Below are 24,732 nucleotides of genomic sequence, written 5' to 3'. Positions count from 1 at the left end.
CAATTATGAGGATTTTGAACGATTTCGTTTGAATTGCTTATCGGTAGATATCCCTCGCTGTTCCATCGACATTGCGCCTCCGCCACGTTACGTGACAAACTTTTAAAAGGTCTGCAGGTGTGCTTCCTGCCGGGGTTAATTCCGGTAAGTGTTTCCACCGAAACGCTCGGGCTCGGTATCGATTTCGGGCAAGTCGCCCGGCAAATCGCCGAATTAGTTGGCTATCGTTTATTTTTTCGACGTGGCTCTCTCTCGCGATCGCGTGACAGGCGAGTAATGCGCGCGGGCTTGCCCCGACAATAGGTCCATAATAATATAATAGATCGCCGTGTAGTTTCGCCGGCGTTTTGGCACACGAAAACCGATAAAAAGCGAGACTCGAAACGGAAATGACTTTTAGTGCTACGCTGAAATTAGATTATCATCGAACGAGGAGACATTATGTGGCTAAGGGAATACGAATGTCAGTTTTCAATGTGTAGACGCTAATGTATCACGAGAAAGAAAATATCGTGGAATATTGAATATTAATTTAAGTCTCTTTAATGTTAATAACACCGCGTGATAACATAGTTTCAAAAAGAATGATATCATGTCTAGATCAATAAGTCAAAAGGTCGGTGCTCAATTTACACGAGAATCTGTTAGTCGTATTATTATTACCTTAACTGTTCCCTTTCAAATTTTTGATACGTGTCATTGTTATGGAACGAACGATTATCGAGAATATCGACCAATGTGTTTTGTTCGTCGTGGAACAAATCTACAGATTTTGTTCTACAGAATCTACACAGTTATCTTGCGAGAGATGCTCTCTGATAAACGGCCGAGATGCAAACGATCGTGCAAAGGGAGACGCAGGATACCGGAATAAAATTTTTATCGTCGTGATAAAAGTGGGAAAGAAATGGAGAGGCCCGCGAAGCCACGTAAACGCGGGGACTCGACGAGGCCGAACATCGGCAGAGCCAAAGAATCGAAGCTACAAAACGGTTAGTAATTTACGAGCGAGCCCGCTCGTAAATCTAACCGAGTGAAGTTGCATTACCCAATTCCATTTATCTCTTTGAAAAGATGCGGCTTTCCGTATGATTCCCGAGCTTTTATTCCCTTTTACATTTTCTGCAATCTATTTTTCGATTTAGTACGCAAACAAACATTACGCGCGATTTAAAGCTAAACCATTTGCCCATTAATTGATTCGGGCGAAATATTTTTGTCGCAGCGTATAAAATAATGTACTTTTAACGAATAACAAATACAGCAGGTGTTTAAAGCCGTGCGTGTTACATTCTTTTAAAATCACCATCCCCGTTCCATCCAGGCAAAATTAAAATAAAAACAGATCCTATTTCAAATTCTACAAAAATACACTGGCTAACAGTCGTGCAACAAACATAACATTTAATTGTTATTAAAGTTTCATTATGCGCGTATGACATTACAAACCAGTAAATAATTTAAAATTGATTCTACGAGTGGGTGGGTGGCGTAAATAAATAAATTTTTTTTCTGTTTTAATCAGCGGATAATTTAGGGAGAGAAATCGAATCGTTGATCTAAGATTATTTAACCTAAATTGTTAGCGTGTGATTGTTTATTTATAGAACGCGCGTACCTCGTAATAACGATTTTGCGTATCCCAAAAAGCGATGATGATCGTCTCGGCAATGAGAGCGACTCGCGCACACGTGTGCACCGGATCGGAAAAGCTGGAAAACGCGCGGTGCTTTTCCGATGACAATCAGACCGCAGCGACCGCCGACGGAATCCCGTCCGCGTTCCGCCACGCCCAATAAAAACCCCCCCTCCTATCCCGTTTTCTACCCCTGCTCATCCCGTCCCTTCGAAACCATCTCGTCGAGCGGCCTAATAAATCCGACAGACGGGATTGGCGTGCGCTATCAATTAAAAATGATGAAACCGAACGGCGTGGTGCGGCGCGGCGCGGTGCGGCGTGGTGCGGCGCGGCGCGACGCGAGCGAGCGGATAGAGGAACCCGCTGCACCGCGAGCCAAGCTGATTCCACAACCGCCTCGTCCGTTCTAGCGTAATAAGCTTATGCGATTAGGTATACCTCGGGGGCGGCCCGAGACGATGCGGTGCCACGGTTAGCGAGAGACGGGGGTAAAAATAAACGAGAGAACAAGACGTGCGCGGACTGCGCGGACCCGTTCGAAAAACTGGGAAAAAGCGCCACGCGCAAAAGGAGAAGCGACAACGGGAACAGCAAGACGGAGCAAGCGCGACGACAGCTCTCTCTCTCGGTGGGTTTTAAACGCAATTTAAATTTTTAATTGCGAGTCCGCCGACCATGAAGAACGAAGTCCCCGTCCTCCTTCTTAACGCGGCTGACGTTTCCAAAGAGAAGCGTGGACCCGCGGGCTTGCCAAAAATTCCTTTTCCCGAATTTTCTTGACACTGATTGGATAAACGCATCCTCGCGATATGTTATTTCTCATACAACGTAAGAAATTCCGAAAGTCTTTTAAAGTTTCGCTTAGACACATCACATTTAAGTTGTGTACATATTTTGACACAATTATTACGTCACATTCTGGAAAGTTATTTATTGTCGATTATATATTTTATTATTTTTTAAAATATATCTAATTATTGAATAATGATTCAATATTGTTCAAATATAAAAAACTTCCTCCATTAGCTTCTTCCCTTTAGTGTCTTATGCAACAACTTCTATATTATATCATTAGTGCTAAAAAGCAATTTAAAAGAAAAGTTTTATCCTATCTATAATAAATCTTTACAGCAAAGTTAATAATTTGTAATTTATCTAAAATTAGTTTTTATAGCTAATTATCTATCTATCATCTATTTGTGATGTAGAAAAGCATGAGAAAAATAAATTATAAAGTAATTTTACTGGAACGCCGTACTTATCGTACAATATAAACTGCTTGTTAACTGAGACAATGAAAGCTCGAGCTTTTTAACTGACAGACGATTCATACTTCATCTACTTTCAAGCCACTGTTTGCTCTTTTTCATCTCATAATCCACTTAAGGCGCGAAGGTAATGCCTACATTTCTCGCATTGCGTGTTTAATGGTAACTCTAACGAGCCGAATACCCGCGACACTACGAATTAGTGTGATCGCCTCGATAAAGCTCTAATTGCAATCGACGCGTAATCTTGACCATCGCCGGCAGGCGAGAGCCCTTCGCGGCAATGGAAACTTAAGGCGGGCGCTCAGTAAAAATCAATTCCACGTTCGAGAAGGTAGAAAGAAAAAGCAGGTGCTCGTAAGGCTGCCGGCCGGGTTATTATCCCATGTTGCCGAGAGCCCCGCCCAATAGCGTAACAAAGTGGCGATGCTGACGAGGCCTGTACCGAGATCTCTTACAGATCTTTTTTTTTTTTTTTTACCTTTTTAGACTTTTATCTCTTTAAGAAAAAGGACGAATTATAATTTATTTCAAAGGATAAAATTAATATTATTATATTTTTTTTACTACAATGTATACATACGAAGATATAAATTTATTCTTTTAAAGTATATACTTAATACCTGGCCGCTTTTATATTATTTAATTATTTTTACGGTACACAATGCGCACGCGCGTAATTTTTAATCTCTACTTTTATTAGAAAACAGACATTTAATTCTCGCGAAATTAGTATAAAAAAATAGGTATAACATGAACGAAAAGTTTGAAAGTTTACAGTCTGTTTCAGAATTTAGACGATAGTCCTGTTGAACCATAGGAACCACAGTAGCTGCGCCATTGGCCCCGTCCTGTACATGCCGCTCGCTCGGCAAGCGTGCCCCCGGGAGCCTAATCGATGCGTCGTCGCACGCGACTGCGTGCTTTTATCGCTGTCACGCACATAATTAATTTAATTTAGTCTAATACGTCGGCCCAGCGCGCCAGGCAGCGATTGTCGTTCCGATTGTTTGCACGGAAACGCCAGCGTTAACCCCGGCCGGCTCGCCGAACACGATATTCGTATCCGTCAAATTTCGGCTGAGGAAGAATAAATCCTGCTATTCGTGCTGCAGGTCGCACGCGCGAATTTATACCGCCTGAGTATAAGGGAAATGTTTCCTCCACTGGTAGCAACGTGCTTTACATAAAATTATTTACGTTCTTAATTCTAATAAATTTCCCGACATCTTGATCTTGAGTCCTTTGCCTTATTTCTGTATCAAAATATATATTTTATTACACTATCAAATGAGTTTTTGAATCTTTTTTTTGTTTTGCAGAATTATTAATACCGGTATTAATTAAATAAAAAAAGGACGATAAAAATATCGGATATTCATTTTAATATTAAAACCTTAAAAGATCTGTGCACAAGGTACATATGTATGTGAAAGCTATCTATAAATTTATTAAATATTTTCACTGGGATATAAAAACATTTTGTTTTCTATTTTCTGAAATGTAAACATTTTTGTACCACTTGTGTATACCTGACTTTGAGACTTCGAAACTACGTCCTCCTCGCTCTTGGACACATACGCCAAAAGTCATACCGAGAAAACGTTACCCCCCCTCCCTCCCCCTCCCCTCTTGTTGATTTGTGAATTCGTTCGGCGAATGACTCACCTGAACACGAACTTCCGGAAGGTTGACCTTCATGGCGAGCTCTTCCCTGGAGTAGACGTCCGGGTAGTGGGACTTCTCGAACGCTCTTTCGAGCTCGTGCAGCTGATAGGTCGTGAAGGTTGTCCGGTTGCGACGGTGCTTCTTCTTGCCCCCGTTGCCGTTTATGTCCTCCCCGCAGCCCGCGCCGAGCTCCTCGTCGCTGCCGCCGCCGGTGGAGTTGCAGCTGTTCTCACCTGGACAGAGAGAGTGGTCAGGTCTCCTCGGAAACGATCGTTATGGGTAATAGGAACGGGTAATGGTGATCGATTTATCCGGAGTCGCAGCTATTACCCCCATTATACGCGCATAATAGTAGCTATTAGAAGTGCTGGCAACGCGTGGCCGGTGCGGAATTGCGTGGCCGTGTGTGTGCGTGCGTGCGTGCATGCGTGCGTGCGTGCGTGCGTGCGGAAACGCATGCTACGCGCGTATGGGTAAACCCGGTCGCGCGCTTTAAAACGTCATTCGCGCCTGGATTTCTCCTCTTTCCCTCGCTTTTTTTTTTTGGCGTTTCGTGACCGAGCAAGCGCGAAATACGACGCGCCACGCTTCGCTGAATGCAAAAGAGACAACGAGGATTAATTAGAGTGTTTGACGTTTAATGCGATGCTTAAGAGGAACGGAAGGATCGCTGGTTATGGTTCGATAGGTGGGTTACTTTTCTTGGCGTACGAGTGCAAATGCGTAAAGTATATCGGTTGTCATATTCCCTTTATACATGAAGATACAGAAGTATAATTTCACAGTGAGCTTGCAGAAGTAAAATATGAATCAGCATGACGCGCCATTATGAAAGTTAATGAACGTTCTTCCCATATGATTTCATCGAACAACGAAGTGGATGAACTAAATTGCTATTCTTTCTTTCGTTATTAATTCGAAATAAATAAGAGACACTTCTTTCTTTATGATATTAATGCAAAAATGGACGATTGGATATCGGTTATTGAGAATAAAACTGGCAGAAAGTAATCATTTACAAAGAATTTTCGAAGAATGTATTTGTGAAATAAGATATAATCTCTTATAATCCGATAGCGGAAATATCTTTTTCCTCTAATGATCGTTTCGATATTAAATCTTTTTTTAAATCAATCTCTTCAAATATTTTCCGAAAGAAGTAGATTGCAAAATGTAAATTCCTGTCTCTAATGAGAAAGAGTATGTAATGTGTATAAAATAATGATAGAGAAAATAGGTAATATGGTTGTAGAATTGTAATTATATCATATAATTACACATCTCACGTAATTAATATATAATAACTTACTATAACATAATTTTATAAAACTTTTCTTATCTAGTTTACAAAATAAATTTGTATACATACATTTATAATTAAAGTATAAAGAAGGCAGAGTAAGTCAAGTCGGAAATGTTCCTTATTTCTAAGTGTTTGACGACGTTTCAAAGAAATCATCTCTCTAATCGTTCACGAGACAAACGGGAGCATCGCCATAAGTGCGCGTTGGCACGCATTTTTTTTACCGGGTGACACGTTTATGTAACTAAGCCCTATCGTTTCGTCGCTACTTATCCGTCGCTTTATTAAGGCAACATCGCCGCGCCGTTATCGTCGCTAATGAAAGGGGCAACGCAACGAAAACGGTGAAGATTTATTTGCGTTGCCGGACAATCACGCGATCATTTTCATTGCAAATAACATCCGCGCGACGACCCGCATTCCGTCGTATTTGTGTATTTAGAAACGTGGCCACGGTATTCGTGCCCGGTATTCCGGTCGAGGTCTAATCGATTTAAGCGTGGAATTAATTGTTCGGCCGATTACGATATGCCGTGCACTGTGCTTAATTGTTTCACTGCCAAAGCGCAGGTGCATTGTAATAACATTTGGCGATGACATCGTGTTTGCCGTAGTCTTCAAAAGTATAAACTTCTTTGATATTACGTGTCTTCACTCGTGATTTGCTGAACGATAAGAAAGAGATTATTTACAACTTGGAGGAATTACATACACGTAGAAAGAGGGAAATTACAAATACTTTATTAAAGAATTCTCGAGCCAATTCTGTGTGTGAAATGAAAATATATCATATTATATGCTTGATTTCTAACATTACAGCTCTAAAATCCACTATCTACTTTTAACGTAATAGAAATCCGATTTTTCACTACTTCTTTATATACAATAATTATTTGACATCCAGTTTCAAATGTAATTTTAATTTCTATTTTATCTTATAAAGATATTTTTTTTTTCTACAGACAAATGTGTTACTATAAAAAAAGTGTTACTTGCGTGCGTTACTCAGGTTGGAAAGTCCACTGCTTCAAGGAAAAATACTACTACTGTGTTTTACCGTGCACTTTTACCTACTTTCGTATAAATTACAATTTTCTCGTAAATTACACGATCGTCGCCAGACCGTGCAATTTCGCGGATTAAATCATTAAGTGAGTAATCACTGGGTAATTTTCGAGCACTTTGCGTCGCTGTGAGAGAACTTAAGGCGCGTCAACACGCGGCACTTCCACCGAGCTATTACGCTATCTCTTTCCTTGCAAATTACACCTTTCGTAAAGGTTGATGATTGCTCGCGTCTGAACGTCCAATCAGAACTCGCATTATTTTCATTTTCAAGTTAATATCTCGTTCTCGAAAAACTGAATTTCTTCGAGATTTTCTCGTGCATTAAATTGTTAACGAAATATTTTTATATTTATATAATTTGTATAGAACAAGTTTTTCTATCTAAAAATATATTATTTTAATTTTGCAAACGTTATCTATATTTATTAAAGATTCGCATAATACAAGAAACGTACAAATATTGCGATAGAAAGTTGTATATAAAACTTTTGCATCAAGCAATTAAATAAAAGTTGGAAATAAATTTTAATCTGTCCTCCCCCCCCCCCCTCCTCTTGATTCTGCTAAGATTAATACGACTGTACAGTATTACACAATGCGGAACGCGTTGCGCTCCCTGGGCGAACTATTACGCGATCATTTTCCCTGCAAATTACATCCATCCCGGGTGCTGCGGTTACTCGTCGACGAACGCCCGATCAAACCTCGCATTATTCCCGTCCCCGAGTGTAATATCGTCCAAGAAACCGAACGGCACCACCGACGAAGAGATTGATCCTGCGGGACCGCGGCAGCAAATAGGTATTTTCCACCCCGTACACCCTACCTCCGTTTCCCTTCCTCTCGCTCTCCGCATCCGCTGCCGCCGTAAATCCTAACTTCATCCCGATCCATCCTGTCGGGGTAGCGCGATCGGGAAGTTTCTCTTTTGGGCAGTACCTCTCCGGAGAGAGAGAGAGAGAGAGAGAGAGAGAGAGAGAGAGACCCGCCCCCCTCGCCCCCTAGTGTACATCTATATACAATATGCGGATATACGTACAGCCGGGTACACTCTCATTAACTGCATAATTAACCTTCTCCCGCGTCGCAGCACAGTGCGTCAGATCGAATTGTGGAGGGGTAATCGGGGGTGGCTCAATGGCGGCGTTCCGCGCGCACTCGCGCGAGCGTGCGCGCGCGCAGCCGCTACACACGGCACGCACATCCTACGATCGCGTCCCACGCATGCACCCACACGCGCGGCGCTCGTGTATCCCCGGCGTACAGCTTCCTCGCGCGAGAAGCTTCATTCGGCGCTAACCAACAATCTAATAACCTCGCCTTGGCTGGCGATTGACGCGCGCTTGTACCGGCTAATTATCAACAACAATCAATAATGGTTCCCCTCCCTTCCCTCGAGAACGCTCGACGCTACCGTTCCGCTACCGCCGCGCTGCCCTCCGTCACATTTTCCCCATCTTCTCCGGCCGTTCGAGTCTTTCTACCCTCCTCGTGCTCCTCCCACGTTATCTTTCTCGATATGTATCTACATCGATGATTAGTCTGTTCTAGGTCGCCAAGATTTCCTTTTACTCAGAGACAAATATGGAAATTGATAAATTATAAACCAGTAAATTTCGTCTACCATAAATAGTTGTACCGCAAAATAATTGTAGGTAAAAGTTGTTAATTTTTTAAAAGAAATTTGCTTACAAATTGTTCGCCTAGATATATAATAATTATAGGCAGTTCTTCTCCGTTTTGCGAAGAATTTTAGTGTAAGAAAATATTACAAGTATTTTCAAGATTTTGATGATTTTGTGTCAGGAACAATATGTAAATCTATTCGGTAATTCTTTTTATATTTTTATTTGAGTAATGTATTTTATATTATATGAAAACTGTTTCACATGCTTTGTTTAAATACGCTTATGTAAACGAAAGCACTTTTTAAATCTAAATTGATATACGTTATTTAATTTAATTATAATCGTTTTGCATGACAACTTTATATAGTAAACTTAACATTATCGCTATTTTAATCTACTCGGTAAATTTTAATTATCCAATCGAGATTGCAAGACAGAAATTGCGAATGTTTGCAGATTCATGGCGGTCGAAAGGTTATTAACTAATTTAATTCAGCTTTCCGGAAGACGTGCTGCCATGCGTGCACGTCAGAAGTTTATCCGTGCACCATGCTCCCGTGAAGTTTCAGTCGACACTCGATAGAAGTTGGAAATTTACACCTGAAAGTTGCGTGTCGTCATTCTCACTCTTACGAAGGTCAATAGTTTTAAATAAAAACATCTGGAAAAATTACTGTAAATTGCATCGAGTAATGTTGCAGTTTATACACGGAAAGAACACTTTTACTGGCAAATCTAAAAATTTGGCTAGATAGCAGATCTGAAAGCAAATTTTGTTGGATCTTCAAAATTATTATAACGATGTTCAAATTGATTGTTAGAACATCAAGAACATTTTTGTAGTATTATCATCATATTAAGTGTTCTACAAAATAATTTTGATGTGCCAACAAAATTATTACGCATATTAAATATTATCATCCTTTATAATTTTTTTAATATTTATAAACAAATAATTAACGTCATGTAAAAAGTCTGCCGAAATTGAAGCGATTTTATTTGTACATTTTGAATTATTTATTCACGGACACATGAAAAAATTAAAAGAGATAGGGAATAAGTATGAGACATCCGACGTTCATGTTGTTTGCGCATGACGATTGCTTCGTACGGATATTCACAGAAGCGGATTTCTGTGATACGGGTAGGCGTATACACGTCTGATTCGAATAACTGGATGCCTCGTGTGTATGTGCGCGGATACGTCTGCGCAATAATTGGTTTCGGTCGGGACAGAGTAACCATCGTGATTAAATCCTACGAGGCAGCTGCAGGGTGGCGGAGCGCCGTCGCTCTTACTACTTGCTGCCCTGTTATATCGAGGCTGTACGGAATACATCGCCGAGGACGACCTGCATTTTCGTGGATTAAACGCGACACTGTGCCCGAAAGTGAAAGTTTATGATATTATTCGAGAGCCGAGAATCAGAATTGACTAGAAGCGGTTGAAAATCAAAGAGCATCATTGACCACCTTCCACGCGTTATTACGAAGATTTACGAGGCATTCGTAATCCAATTTTACGAATTCTAAAAGAAATTGACACTTGACAAGTTTACTCTTGTAATATTTACAACAAAATTAGATGAGTTTTTATGAAAAAAATAATATAAAAAGTTATTTTTAGTGCGTTTAATAAGAAAAAAATTATTTTGAACATCCGGTGTATTCTATGTTACATTAAAAATATTTTCCATGAAAAAATATATGAAAAATCAAACATAAATCACATATGAGAGTTTATTGTAAAAGATATTCATTAGAACGATTCATCACTCGTATTACTGCACAAATTACGGAATTGACTAATGTAGTTTTCATGTTGCTTTCCGTCAGCGTCCTTATTCCGTTCAGTATGTTTTAGGGTCCACAGAGCAACTATAACGTTTTACTTTTCCTGCGTTCTGAGGAAGACGCGAATAAGAAGGTCCCAATGAACAGTTTTGTGACACGATCTTAGGGAGGGATGAACGAGACGTTTCGCGTTCACGAATGCGACGGAAGAGATGGTATCGCGTGGATGCAAAGCGGTCCTAGTCGGTTCTCTAGCTACTTAAGAGATTGACACGATGAGATAGTATAATGGACGATGTGGCCGGGAGAGAGAGGAGAGAGAGAGGGAGAGAGAGAGAGAGAGAGAGAGAGAGAGAGAGAGAGAGAGAGAGAGGGGGAGAGAGAGGGAGGGAGGAGAGATTCGTGGCTTCGTTCGGACTGACCATCGGCTCTAATGGGCCAACATTGATCGTTTTGATAAATTTCAAAACGCCGTGGAGGCCTTTTGATTCTTCTCGGCGGCTTAATCGAGTTAAGGCGTCGATTGAGGAGCGCGTTAGCGGAGGAGTTAATGCGTCGCGCGTTATTCCCGAGAGAACGATGGCACACGCGATCGTGTCTCGAGATGCGATATAAAGTGAATGAATTGAAGCGTAAATAGCTAAATGATATTGTCACATAGAACGACATTTTACCATTTATTCATAATATATTATCTAAAATAATTCAACATCAGTGAAAGTCACTTTTGGCGTTTATAAATTATGTATCACAATAATATTGTCTAAATAATTGAATCATTGTAAATTATTTTTTATAAGTTACGTATCATAATAAAATTATCTACACAACTTATAGTTTGTGTTAGTAAATTATTAATATTGTTATTTTAATACGTTTTTTTTTCGAAAGATACATTTTGTGTATATATGATTAATCTTTGCATAAAAAAAGTTGGTTAATGTTTCGTGTATTATTTGCAAAATATGTGCTGTAATTTTTTATAGATAGTATTTCATAATTCCACAATATGTAGTTTCATATTTGAACGCAGAGATCGCGTGTCCGTGATAAGAAGTAAAATTTCGCGAAGCGATCGATAGATGATGAAAAAAAATCATCATATCAGATATGACAAAGGTTACGCGTTGTTAGGTGCTTATTAAAAGCGGCTAGCTTCGGTAGTTCAGTTCGTTTCCCTGTTTGTTAATGTAAACCGCATATATCCCAGAGCGCACGTTTAATATATTTGCGAGCAAATGTCGCGAATGATGAATTAGAGGTAAACGAATTGATTCCAACAAATATACGAGCTTTCGGATCACGGACGATGATATCCAACTGCCGGCCAAATTAATTTAATGTCCCGTTGGCATTTGTTAAAGGAAGTCGCACGTTGGTGCATAAAACGAGAAGCCGGTCAACCGCCAATCAAGTGTCAAGATGGCATGAAACCGATGAACTTTCGCGCTTTTTTAGACATCCATAATCCAATATTATTTCGAAATGACAATTTTTCGCGCAGTTATTGATAAAAACGCGGCTCTCTTTTCGTACCCTCCTTACGTTCCGCGAGTCTTTAATTTTTAATCGTGAGAACGATTAATAATGGATGTGACATAAGGTGAACGAGGAAAATTGATAGGTGATGCGAAAATTGCGCGAAATCAGCGATAACAAAAATAAAGAAAGATAGATGCATGATGATTTTGTAAACTCAGCGATGCCGCGCGGAATGTGGACATTAAACTCGTGCCGCGTATTTAATTGAATTTCCTGTTCAATATTGATACGACTAACGCGATATCCATAATCAAAAACTAGATACCCAAAATGATTAATATTCCGATCTCAGTGCTATTTTAATTAACTCGCATGAGAAGAGTTGATATACACATGCAATACTCAGAATTATTAAACCCGGCGTTCATATACTTCTAATAACCGAATACTGATCTCTATATGAAATTCTATTTTCATTTAAATATTACATGTTCGGATTATTATTTAAATTTTCATGCGTTCCTTATTTTGATTATCTCAAGTATTTTTCATAAAATAAAAAGCAAAATCTTTTTTACCTTTTAGATAATAATTTTATTTTTTTTTTCTTTGTTAATTTCTCTTTAACATTCTGTTATGTAAAGTAAATCTCATATCATAGAAGACTTTACTATAAAGTTATTCTATTTTGTATTTACTATTTCTGTATTGTGCTTAATTATATTTTTACGGAGTGATTTCTTTGCCAAGTCGACAACGTTGTACAAACGTTTCTCGAGCGTTCGACACGTACAAAATTTCTTTTACGAAAAATGGGATTTCTTCACGGATACTGCTCGATATTCGATGCAGGATACACCACGCCGTCGTTTGTACTTAAGCACGGCTGTCGATTCGGAATCTAATTTCCTTGATCGGCGTGGGAGGAGAGACGGAGGCGAGACAAGGAGAGACGGGACGGGAGAGGAAATAAGAGAAAGAGGAAAGGTATGCCGTCACACAGAGGGCTTAGCTCGCCGACCAAAGAGGATTACAGAATTTGTCTTCTCGTGGACCATCACCGGTGTCGTTCCTTCCTCTCCCTTCCCACCCGCCCTTCTGTCTTTTTCTCTTTTGGCCTCTCCCCTCCATCCCTCTCTCGTCCCGCACCCTCATCCCCGACTCTTTCAGTTTTTATCTCCGGAACGAAACGCAATGGCCACTTTGCGCGGCACAAAGTTTCGACGGAAATTTCTTCGTAAAAGCCACTGTCACCTGTCGCGCTCTTTAATCCGACGCACGTATCGATCCTCGGGAGAAGTGTCTCCACCCGCGAGACAGTGGCCCTTTCGCTCGCTCGAGACACAGCGGACGAGTGTTTTTATTACCACGGTAGTGCTTAACGCCGGCCAATACCTGCCAGCAAATTTAATTTATTTAAAGCACTCGCAGTCGGATCATCGGGAGCTGTTAGTCGGGTTAATTGACGGGGGATTAATAAAGCGAGCGAGAAAGGGAAAGAGCGAGTAAATTAGCGAACTGGTTTTCGATCGATACCTCCGCCGAGCGGAGGTTTTTCTTCTCGTCGGAGTAAGTGAATGTAAAACGTGTTATCTCGCCTCCGCGAGAGAGCGAGGCCGGGGTTACATTAGTAACTCCCTGTTTCGCGATAAATTAAATTTCTGGATGACCGATGCGGGAGGTAACGGTCTCGTTAATCGATAACCGAGTTAACAAAACAGCGAGTAAGTAAATTATTTTATCCATAAGTAATCGCGGCAATTCCTTTTTCTCCTCTTCTCTCTGTCGCGGTAACGCGCGCACACGCATCATCAGCTGTTCGAATCGAAGGAAGCAAGTAAGGGCAGGCGAGTGCACGCTTAATCCTTGCCCGGTAAGATGAATATCGGGTTCGCCGATTATTCGTGTACGGGGTATCGAATTATTAAATTGTCAGGCGATCGCAAGCGCGCGCTTTTGCATGTGTGTATCGCAACACGCTCGAGGTAATATTCTTAAGCTGTCATCAGGTTCTTGTCTTGGAGATAGAGTTTCTACCTAAACGGGTCAACGGATAGAAAACGCTTACAGCACGCAGTGACAAATACATCGCGAGAAACAGCCTTGAAACAACGTGGAATCCTTCAGAACAGAATGCGGCGCAATTAATAATGGAATCCAATTTACGAGATTTTGAAGAAAAGCCGCTAAAAAATAAATTATAATTGTCAAGTAAATTATAATAAAAGAAATAAAGCCTGATAAATGAAGCCTGTTCTTTTGCATCTTTTTGCGATTTAGTATTTTTATCCTTAAGATTTAAATAAATTCCTTCATATAAATTTCATTCATATTTTGTTTTTTTCGCCCCCCTCTCTCTCTCTCAGTGCTGAACAATCTGACCACTTTCGTTTAATCGAACAGCTGCAATGTAAGCATCATTTGTCTAATGGATGCAGCATGATTTGAGTTTTTGATATTTTATGGCATGTGGTGGATCCGATAATTCCTGCGAAGTCGAAATTCCACAATTACGCGTGCGGAAAGCATGCAATCTTCTCCGTCGTAGTTTTACCCAAGCCACCCCCGTAAAACTCTCGGCCTCATGTTATTTCCGGATGCATATGTGTGGAGGTCAAGGTGGATGGTAAAAGGGGGGAGAGAGGGAGATACGATTTATTTTGTTTACGTACCTTTCGCGTGGTTTACAGCTCGTGACGGCGCGGGGCCTTCGTTATAATAGTAATCAATGGGCGGGCGGGCGGGCGGGCGGGCGGCCCCTCGTTATCGTTACTAGTTAATAATTTAATTGTTCGGTGGCGTGCGGGTTTTATTGGGATATCTCTGCCGACATCGCGCTGTGTTGCGCGCGAATGTATTCGTGGGTGTATGTGTCTGCGTGCAGCTTTATGAGCCAACCAAAAGGCTGTAGCTCGCGAACGCGGTTTGCACGCGTGTGATGTGCGTATGTGCACGTGAACGCACGCACCACGCACGCACGCACGCACGCACGCACGCACGCACGCACGCACGCACCACGCACGCACGCACCACGCAGGCAGGCTGGCAGGCAGGCAGGCTGGCTGGCAGACAGGTAAGTGACTGACTGACGGCTCGCATACACACACACACACACACACATATATACATACACTCACACACATACACACACACACACACACACGCGCGCGCGCGCGCGCGCGCCCTGAATTATCCAGGCGTCAATATTAATCGTGGTAATGACGTACCGATTGCTAATCGCTGCACAAATTACGCCAATACTGCACCGCGCGAGCGTCTCTCTCTACTTCCTCCGTGTCTACCAGTACATATCTGGTACCTGCACATCCCTCACTTGCTCCCTTCCGCGCTGTTTGCTCGCCCTCTCGCTCGCTTCCTCCTCCTCGTCTTTCGACAGACCCCGGTGTGTCCTCTATATCTACGCCGATATATGCAGACTTCCGTCTCGGCGTAGTCGGCTATCGATCACGAGGCATTTCGGTATCCGAGCGCAGTAAAATAGATTCCGCGATGCCCGGTGTACGATTGATCGGCGACACACGCGCGCCAATTAACACTCGCAAGCTTTGATCCAGCGGTAATCCGGTTAAACTGACGCGGAACGGCATGATGCCGGAACTGCACGTTCCCATCCGTGTTTCTCGCGTTCGCTCGTAAAAGAAGAGAATTTTGCGTACCTAATTGTAGGCAAAATCTCGCCTAGATTCAGCCTCGCGATAGTTATCGCTATGGAGGTTGCATTTACGAGGAAGGACGGTATTTATGGTGAAAACATTCAAATGTTGAATTTGTACATTGGACTACATATTCCGCCACGAGCTAATATAATTATAAGATTCTCATAAAACAACGTTTCAGGTTAAAAAAATTATTAGAGAAAAATGATTTCCGATCAGCGACTAGTTGTTTTAAACATGTATGTCTATATTATTTGATATTAATTATCTGTATCTGTCACCTAGGAAAGAAACCTATTTATCGTTGTCGACAGCATCATTAATAATGCATAGTTATACTTTGGAGAAAAAAAAACAACGCTAAAACACATTATTCTGAATATTATTCTAAATTTAATGCGTATGAAATATATATATATATATATATATATATATATATATATATATATATATATATATGAAGATCATTGAAGATCAACTCGTTAATTTCTTGCTGAGTTGCGTCCAATTTATGATCATAAGTGCGAAAAGTTTGTTGCCGAAAAAACAACGAGACCCTGGCAATAAATGAGTATAAAATTACACGTAATCGCCGATGTCCCCCTACCATGATTGTACACCCGCGTGTTGTCACGCGATCGAAATTGCTCCCCCTAACAAAGCGCTTTTATGGCGCTCCGGCTCGATGCAACGCGACGACCTTACGTCCGAATCGTGGCACTTTTCTAATATAGACATCACCAATTATACGTAAAAGTACTTAAGGGCTTTAGGTTTAAATTAAATTAAGAAATTTTAAACTAAAAATTTTGAAAAGTACCTGACATTTACTTTTTTTCAAAAGATACAAATTAAAATAAAGAAAGATTTATAAAGATATTAAATATTATACTTGTTTCTTGAGATTTCTTGAATTTTGAAATGAAAAAAAAACAGAGAGAGAGAGAGAGAGAGAGAGAGAGGAGCAGAAGTAAAAGGTATAGAACACTTGAGTAAATGTGTCACGTTACAAATGAGTCTGCATATTGATTCGTATTGCGGACGCGCAAAATGTAGATGTTGCATTTTAAGTTGCAGTTGTATGTTGATAAGTGCGGGTAGGTCATATATCAGAGCCCGCGATCAGATTAGAGTCAATTTAGCGGTAAAAGCCAGGTCGTAAATATTTCCTACAAACTCGAATCAGATGAAGCGAGGTAATGCACATACACACACACACACACACACACACACACACACACACACACACACACACCACACACGCACACGCACGCAATAAGTAATGAAATTGTGATAACGTGAGTCATGCTAGTGGACACACAAAATACAAATTTTTCTAAAGGATACAGTGAAATAATAATAAAATTTTTATTCGCGAGATAATTGTTTCGGTAAGGCATCTCCGATACTTATGAAGTATAAATTATTATTTGTCTATTTGACAATATAATTGATAGTATATAATAATCGTCGTGACAACAACTGCGCGTATTTGTCGAAGATTTATGTAATTTGATCGTTAGATAATCGTTCGTTCGATCGTTAAATCTCCGAAGAAGCTATTTAGCCTTTTAATTTATTTCTTGTCAGACGCTGATCAGCCTTCTTTAGACGAGTCAATTTTGTAGTGCGGGTCATTTAATAAAATTAATTATTTACTTCTAAATAAATAGCACATTCGAGATCGTTGTAGATAATTTGTCGTGCTAGTTTATCGTAATTAGCATGGATATTATCAGTCGCGCGCACGATTAATTATAGTTTCGTTCTCGGAAAGATGACTTGGTATCGGGAATTGAATTAGACGGAATAATTGTGAAACTTGCGAGGCAGATGATGAAATTATGAAGCGGAAAGTTAACGATATTAGCACGGCGTTAAAAGGAATTAGATAATCGTTGGGAAACTCGTAACACGACGAAGAATTAATTCGGAGTGTGTTAAAGTCGCTGTTCATATATGTTGCGGGACTGATCTCGCATTGAAAGCGATTTCACATTTTATTCGACTAATACGTTATTTAATCGGCTTATCCCGCCATTATCCATCTTACACTTTCTATCCTTTTCATCGGTCAAAGCAATAAGCGCAAGTTGCAATATATTTTTTCCAATATTACTACCGTAATATTAATGATTACGATAAATTATACGTAAAAGCGAAGAATTATTTCTGAACAGTGAGCCATTCCGATATATAAATAAAAAGAAAAGAACTATTTTACGCGCGTGGCAGTAATATTTGATTAACAGACCGTATCGAAATAAATATTTTGTTCAGCTTTATTTTAAGAACAATAATATATATGAAAATAGTATATAGCTGATAAAAATGTACATAAAATGTTATTTATTTAAAACGAATAAAAATACATGTTATGAGAATATTTATTTACTCAGTACGACAGTTTCAAGTTTTGTCAGAAAAATTTACATTATCGAGTCTCTAAAAAAAGCAATGTTTTAAAAAATAATTTATATATTGATTATTATGGCATAAATTAGATATAAAAATATAGTTATGAATCGTACAACGCGTATAGAAATAATGTGCTCACCACAAATCACCTCGCATTGATTAAATTGATTGATTCACCGATCTCCGAACAATTTACTCTCTAATTTCGATGACAATTTATTCTCAATGCGATTTGACTTTATTTTAAGAGCCCGGGAGCTAAAACGGAGGCCTGATAAATACCAAACTCACTGTAATACGGTGACACGTGTACAAATAACATGTATCGCGTTCGCGCGCATGTCGCGACAACGGTCATTCGTCATTCCAGCGAGTTAATTTCGATCAATCGCAGCCGCACGGTAGACGACCGATTCCCGCTGAGGATAACAGACCTGTTAGTCCCGTGTTAAAACTACAAGAATGATAGAAGAAAAAGAAGAAGAGAAAGAAGAAGAAGAAGAAGAAGAAGAAGAGGAAGGAGGACAAGAAGAAGCACGAAGAGGAAAGAAGACGAGGCAGGCACGATCCATTAGTAGGCACGTCAATTCATCTCTTAAGAAGCAACTTAAAGCCGCTTCCACCTATCTCTTCTCTTCCCTATTTTTCTCTCTTTTTCTGTCTTCCTCATGCTCGTCGTTCCCCTGCTCTTCATACTTATTAGTGGCGGCTGGTCCTCGACTTTTACCTCTTCTTTCTGCTCGCGCGTACAGTATCATAATTAATGATAATTCGATTAGCGGGACAAGATTGGGTCTCGGCAAAGCAGCCTCCGTCTTTTTCTTAGCACATTTCTTTCGCGGTTGGTCCTCCTGGCCTCTCCATAATTTCCTTCGAAAACGATCAACGTAAATCCTCGGGCATAAACGCCGACAATTAATCCTATGTCGAATATATTAAGCTTGACAGGCTTATTCAGGCTTGTTATAGTTTAGAATCAGATAAGGATGATTTTATATGCACTTTATTTTTCAATTCGATTTAATTTCTTTCTATCGAGGCTTTTATTTGCGATTACGAGTTATTTGATTTGTGGAATTCAATAAAAATTCTTTTTTAATGATAAAAATGTATGCTCCAGAAACTTTAAAATTTTTTATTGACTAACACTGTGTTATGTTTATCATCCTCATTATATTTTATAGAATTAAGAATTTGTCATAAATTAAGACATCTATTGTGAGGAAAAAATGTAACGTTTTGTTGAAAATTAAATAATGCAACGAATCGATCTGCATGCTTTTGCAGGCTGCGGAGACAGGAATGTGACGCGTCCGCAATAATGCTAATTTATATCATTTACGGCGCTAATATTCGATAACTGTTTGCCCCTGTTTTTTTCGCCCGCGTACCGACCAATAATGGTAGCGCCGGCACAAAATTGTTTTGTCAATTCCGCCCTTCCGCCGAAAGTGTTGCGTCGATAACTCGCGCTCTCGCCCCGTCGTGCATGTGTGTGTGTGTATATATATGATGTGTGTGTGTGTGTGTGTGTGTGTGTGTGTGTGTGTGTGTGTGTGTGTGTGTGTGTGTGTATATGTACACGTACTTTCAGAATGACACAAACGACAGTTCGCGGGCAGCGTAGGCGAGCCGAGACGAAAGTGTCTCGAAACAGGAATTATCGGATATATGTTTCATCGAACGGGGCATGTTCTACCCCTATAAACCGACCCGCTCGGGTCGGTTCGATCGCGCGATTCGGTTTCGACGCTGAATTAGCGTGTCCGCTTAGTTTGGAGAACGAGAGAGAGATCGTCGCGATACTAACGATTTTCCAATTATACGCTAACGCTACCGACGAGACTTCCATGCCAAACGTCTCCCGTGTGGCGTGAAATATGGCGTCACACGTGCACGATAGATGTGGGATCAGTTCCACGCAGAAAATTGACGCCAAGATCCGTGTATACCTTTAGTTAATATTTTATTCACAGTCTTGTAAATTTTAACAAAGTCGAGATAATTATAATTTTTATTTCAAAATTGTTAGTCTTATTAACGTTGATTTCAATTTCAATTTCAACACTTTAATCTTTTTTTAACTCTAATTTTATCAGTATCGTGTCGTTGGGAAAGTAGAATTGCATAAAAAAAGAATCACTGTAATTTAAAAATGCAAACGTATTTATATAATTTATATAATTTATTCTAATATTTAATTCAATTATTTAATAAAAATAATATACATTGTCCTTGGGCCTTTCTCTTTGTCACTTTTTGTAAGATGTAATTCTTATTAAATAAAATAATAACGACAAAATATATAGAATTTTACTAAATTTATCATCGGATCGGATTTACGCGAATTAATCATTGATCGCGATGATTAATTATCTATGGTCAGTTGTTTTCGACAATGTGTCGATGTATGATGAAGTGGTATATACACAGATTATTTCGATGTAATAAAAATGAAGCACCGGTCGCGTTGTTAAAATAAATCTTCATCAGTCATGAAAAATACAACGTGAATTAAATAGTGCGGCGCATAAATGTCTCGTGAAAAGGTGGAAAAGCAGTATGCAGTGGATTGATTTCATCAGGACGGTGGAAAATCACGCGACGCAAGCATAATTATTATCTAGATCTACATATATCTATCTGTGTTATTACATGTTATTTCATTGGATTACAACTTTCGTTAATCGTAAACTGTACATGCATAAGTGTCACAATAAAATCTTTGTTTTATTTCGGCTTGAGAGAATAAATAACTCGTAACAGTTAATATTATTTTTTTGTTCTCGTATTTGTTAGAAAATAAGCTCACAATGAAGAAAGACTGTAAAAATCTGTAATGAAATATTCTTCTAGTTTTATATACGAGATAAAGTGGTACACAAGTGTGCTTGAATAAAGCAGCGCAATCATTTTTCAACGTTAAAGATTAGCAACTTCTGCTTCACATTAATATTCTAATAATTATTCAATTTTCATTTGCTTTATAATAAATTAATAATTAATAACGACTAATTTTATTATTCAACAATTATCGTATTGCGCCGCTTATTTGAGCGTCCAAATCGTCATTCTCTTGTTATTGTTACGTTATTTCTCGATTATTTTTCTTGAATTTTGAATTCTCGAAATGAAGATGTACATCGATCAAACGTGACCCCAGCGATAATTAATCGAAACTCAATCAAACTGCATTACTGGCCGTAACGCAACTGTCAGACAGGATAGCAAAGCGAATTCACGGCGCTTGAACGTGTCTGCCCGGCAGGATGCAAGATTCAACAGACGGACAGTGGAACGGTTTAGTCTGTTAATCGAATTAGACCGTAAATGCGAAAAAATGATCGGACCCCGTGATAAACTATATGTGGCCGTCGGTCGAAATTTCATTAGGTTTTCTATCAATTATACTATTAGCGCGCTATTGATTTTTTGCTTTGGGGCAGTGATACTACAAATTTATATTCAAATACATCCAACCGAACTGTCGTGTTGAAATATTTATTCTTAAACGCGCCCAAAATCGAGCAATTTGCTAAGATCAATTTAAAAGAGATTAAATACTAAATGACTAAATTAATGACTAATAAAGCGAGTGACTAAATAAATGACCAAATTAAGTATGTATCAAAATTTTAATTAATACAATAAAACGAAAAATAATTCTGTGTTGTAACGACTAATAGACAGATATCGATATTAGGAAGCAATTAGATAAGACGGGCAGTTGAAACTGATTTCGAAAGCAATGGGTTTTAGTTTAGTTATTTTGTAATTTAGAAATTATCTCACATGAGTAAGAAAACAGATGAATTTAATATGAGAAATAACTTCTGCATAAATCAGTCCGACGGTCCGAGAAAGCGACGAAATCTTTTATAAATTTCCATCACGTTGGTTTCGGAAATTGCTGTGAAGAAAGCTGTGTTCTTGTTTTTGTTATTAAATCAGCTGAGCGATCTATACAATCATATAAACCATGCTAGTTTTGTTTTCAATTGTGACAAGTCACAAAGACTCGATATGTCTAATGTTTCAACTTAAAAATATTCGATAAACTATTTGCAAGGGTTCAAACATTAAGACAACAGAGGCGCAGAAATTATTATTTTTAAATTTCCACAGAAGAAGATAAACATTTTTATATATAGATCTTTAATTTTGATTTCTTCGTAAAGGTACGATGTTAAAAAAATATTTTTGAGAGAAATAATATAAAAATAATCTTTTCTAGTATCATTTCTAGTATCAGTAAGATTATATTGAGAATAAATTAATACCCGTATTTTCTTGCGTGTCGCGACTTGTGTCTTCCATTTCCTGATGAGTCCTTTTATGGCTAGCCAATCCAAGAATCGCATCAATGCTATGTCGCGGTGTACTGCTAGCGGGTTTTGGTAAAACAATGTCTTGACTGTTCTGCGAGGCCGTGTCGACGAGCTGCTGAGAATCCATTGTCGGAAACTCGTTTTCGGAGGACTCTTCCCGGAGACTGCTTCGAATTGGATCACGAGATTTTGCAAAAATGACTCTGCAGATGCACTAAAGCTCGATGATCGCGCGACAAAACTCTTTGACACACGTGTCTTTCACTGTGAAGTGCATTTCGAACAACATCACGCACTGCTTGAGAAGTTCATCAGTTTCCAGAGCAATGTTTATAAAACCTAAATAATAGCTTGTGCCTTTGATTTAAAATGTCTAAAATCTTTGTTACTGTGAAATTATGCGAGGATTTAATTTATGTCAATCGATCATGTCATCGATTTAAATAATCGCAAGTTTAAATTGGATATTAGATGTATCCACTTCCATCCAATGTTTGCTCTCTTATGAAATCCATTCAATGTACAGAACTAAATTTCATAGTGAATTTCCATAATCACTTCCCACCTCTTCACAAATCATGATACAGATTATGGCACTCTTATTAACATTTTTTTCGGTCGACACAAAACTGACATGTTTCTTCCAATAATCATTCAGAGAACGATAAAAGCTGGATTACTTGATCAAAATTTTTTCAAATATTCAACATCTGTTTTAATTATAGTCTTAAGAGTTATACGTCCTTTTTGCTATTGTTTACCAACACTAGATCGTCCAAAATCCAAAGCTTTTAACGATTCTTGAATGATCTGTATTCACCATAATTACCTACTTGGCCCAGGAAAAGTGAAAGCGATTGCGGGAGGAAACGTATCCTCCAATCTCTCTCTAAAGTCGAAACGAAACCTCCGACTTTATCCTTGCTCATTCACTTTCGTAGGCACCGACAGATGGCTAGGTGAAATCTTTCCCGTTAAGGTCGAAGCTCTTGAGCGTGCGTCGTGTCAACGAGGACTAGCCGGCCGTCGTCTACCGGGGTGGCCTTTGTTGCAGCTGTACACAACTACTCCCGAAGACTACTCGCCAGTGAAAGAGGGGTGGGCCAGGCGCGCGAAGGCGTGGCTTCGATCGACGAATCGGCGATGCCGTTTGTCGGATTTGCGACCAATCGCGGCAGGGATCCGGGAACATGGCGAGATCAGTGGTGCTCAATCGACGGGTTTTACGAGTAACCCTCTCTCTTGGACGGGGTAGCCGCAGGGGTTGAGGAAGGCGGACGGGCTCCCATGACGTCGTACGCGCGTCTCGTCCCCCCACCAAAGTGTGTACGTGTGAGCGTCACGAGGAGATTCTTGTGTGGTGCGCGTGTTCCCGCGTACGTACGATTAAGTGTGTGTAAGAGACGTTCACAGGACGTGCGAGCCCGCGCGCACACGCGCACCGCGAAGGGGTGGTTCACCTAAACAGAGGCGGATGGTACACACACGCGGCCGGAGTGGGTTGATTCTTGCGGCGGATTCTGGCATCCCCTGTAATTGCCAGAAATGAGGTAAAGCTTACCGCTTACGCCAAGCCTCCTACGCTTCCGAATGCCCCGCGGATCCGCGGGACCTTACGCGCTGCTTTTGTCTGCGATGCATCTATGCACCGATTTGCGTTCAGACGACCGTTTCGGCGATAATCGTTCACTTATATCGCGAATTAAAACTAATTAAGGCCGATGTAAAATTGCAAATTTGATGAATTTAATTTTTAACATTGACGCATGAAAATCAATTTACACATAACATTAGAAATTCGAGACTTTATTATTTAGTTTTTGCGTGTTCTAAAACTGATCGAAAGATTTTTGACATTTAAAATAATTTTTTTTACAGTAAGGTATTTATTTCTCAATTGTTTACCGTGGTAAATTAACAAGCAAAAATATTATTTCTACATCAATATTACTTGAAATTTTGCAATACAATAAAATATAACTTTATTTTATTGGCTGTAATCAAAGAGCTAGTACATTTATGTAATATCTCGCGTTATATTGATGCTCATGTACGCGTATTATAGCGTTGTGCGTCATGCGTACATGCCACTCACGAAAATATTATAACGTGAATAAATTGTCTTGTCCTACATATTTAAAAACAAATGTCATGTTTGTACTTTTGCAATTATCATCAGATCTAATTGTATTCTTACAATCAATTTTACATAAAACTTCCTCTGCAACTATTATTATTATTTATGAAATTATCAAAGCTATCAAAGCTATCTCGAATCAAGCTGTGGCCGCACTCGACATTGTCGCAAAATCGCTCGTACGATAAGATAGGAATTTATTTTGGTTGGAAATCAGTTTTATAGTGTTTTGGAGATTTTTTTTTATTTTACCGTTATTTCCTTCCGCAAACCCCCAAAATTAGCTTCGCGACAAAGAGACGAGAAGTGGACGTTTTCCGGT

The 24,732-nt window shown here is 39.5% G+C and overlaps 1 protein-coding gene across 4 annotated transcripts in view; it reads right to left on the bottom strand.

The window, feature by feature from the left end:
- LOC105433982 (retinal homeobox protein Rx1) overlaps window positions 1-23,518 on the bottom strand; it is a 44,032-nt gene extending 20,514 nt beyond the window's left edge. Inside the window, exons 1-3 of one of the 4 annotated variants that reach the window (XM_089079364.1) lie at window positions 23,107-23,518; window positions 22,226-22,612; window positions 4,576-4,808 (exon numbers count right to left, since the gene is read on the bottom strand). In XM_089079364.1, coding sequence (XP_088935490.1) covers window positions 4,576-4,808; window positions 22,226-22,400 — 408 coding nt within the window. In that variant the 5' untranslated portion in view covers window positions 22,401-22,612; window positions 23,107-23,518. Of the gene's footprint in view, window positions 1-4,575; window positions 4,809-22,225 lie in introns of all 4 variants that reach the window. The other 3 variants (XM_089079363.1, XM_089079365.1, XM_089079366.1) reach the window with 3 other exon arrangements.
- Between the last annotated feature and the right edge of the window lie 1,214 nt (window positions 23,519-24,732).

Source organism: Pogonomyrmex barbatus, unplaced genomic scaffold (genome assembly GCF_055798465.1).
Source record: "Pogonomyrmex barbatus isolate J1 unplaced genomic scaffold, ASM5579846v1 scaffold3, whole genome shotgun sequence".
Lineage (NCBI taxonomy): Eukaryota > Metazoa > Arthropoda > Insecta > Hymenoptera > Formicidae > Pogonomyrmex > Pogonomyrmex barbatus.
This window is presented reverse-complemented; position numbering and strand designations above follow the sequence as displayed.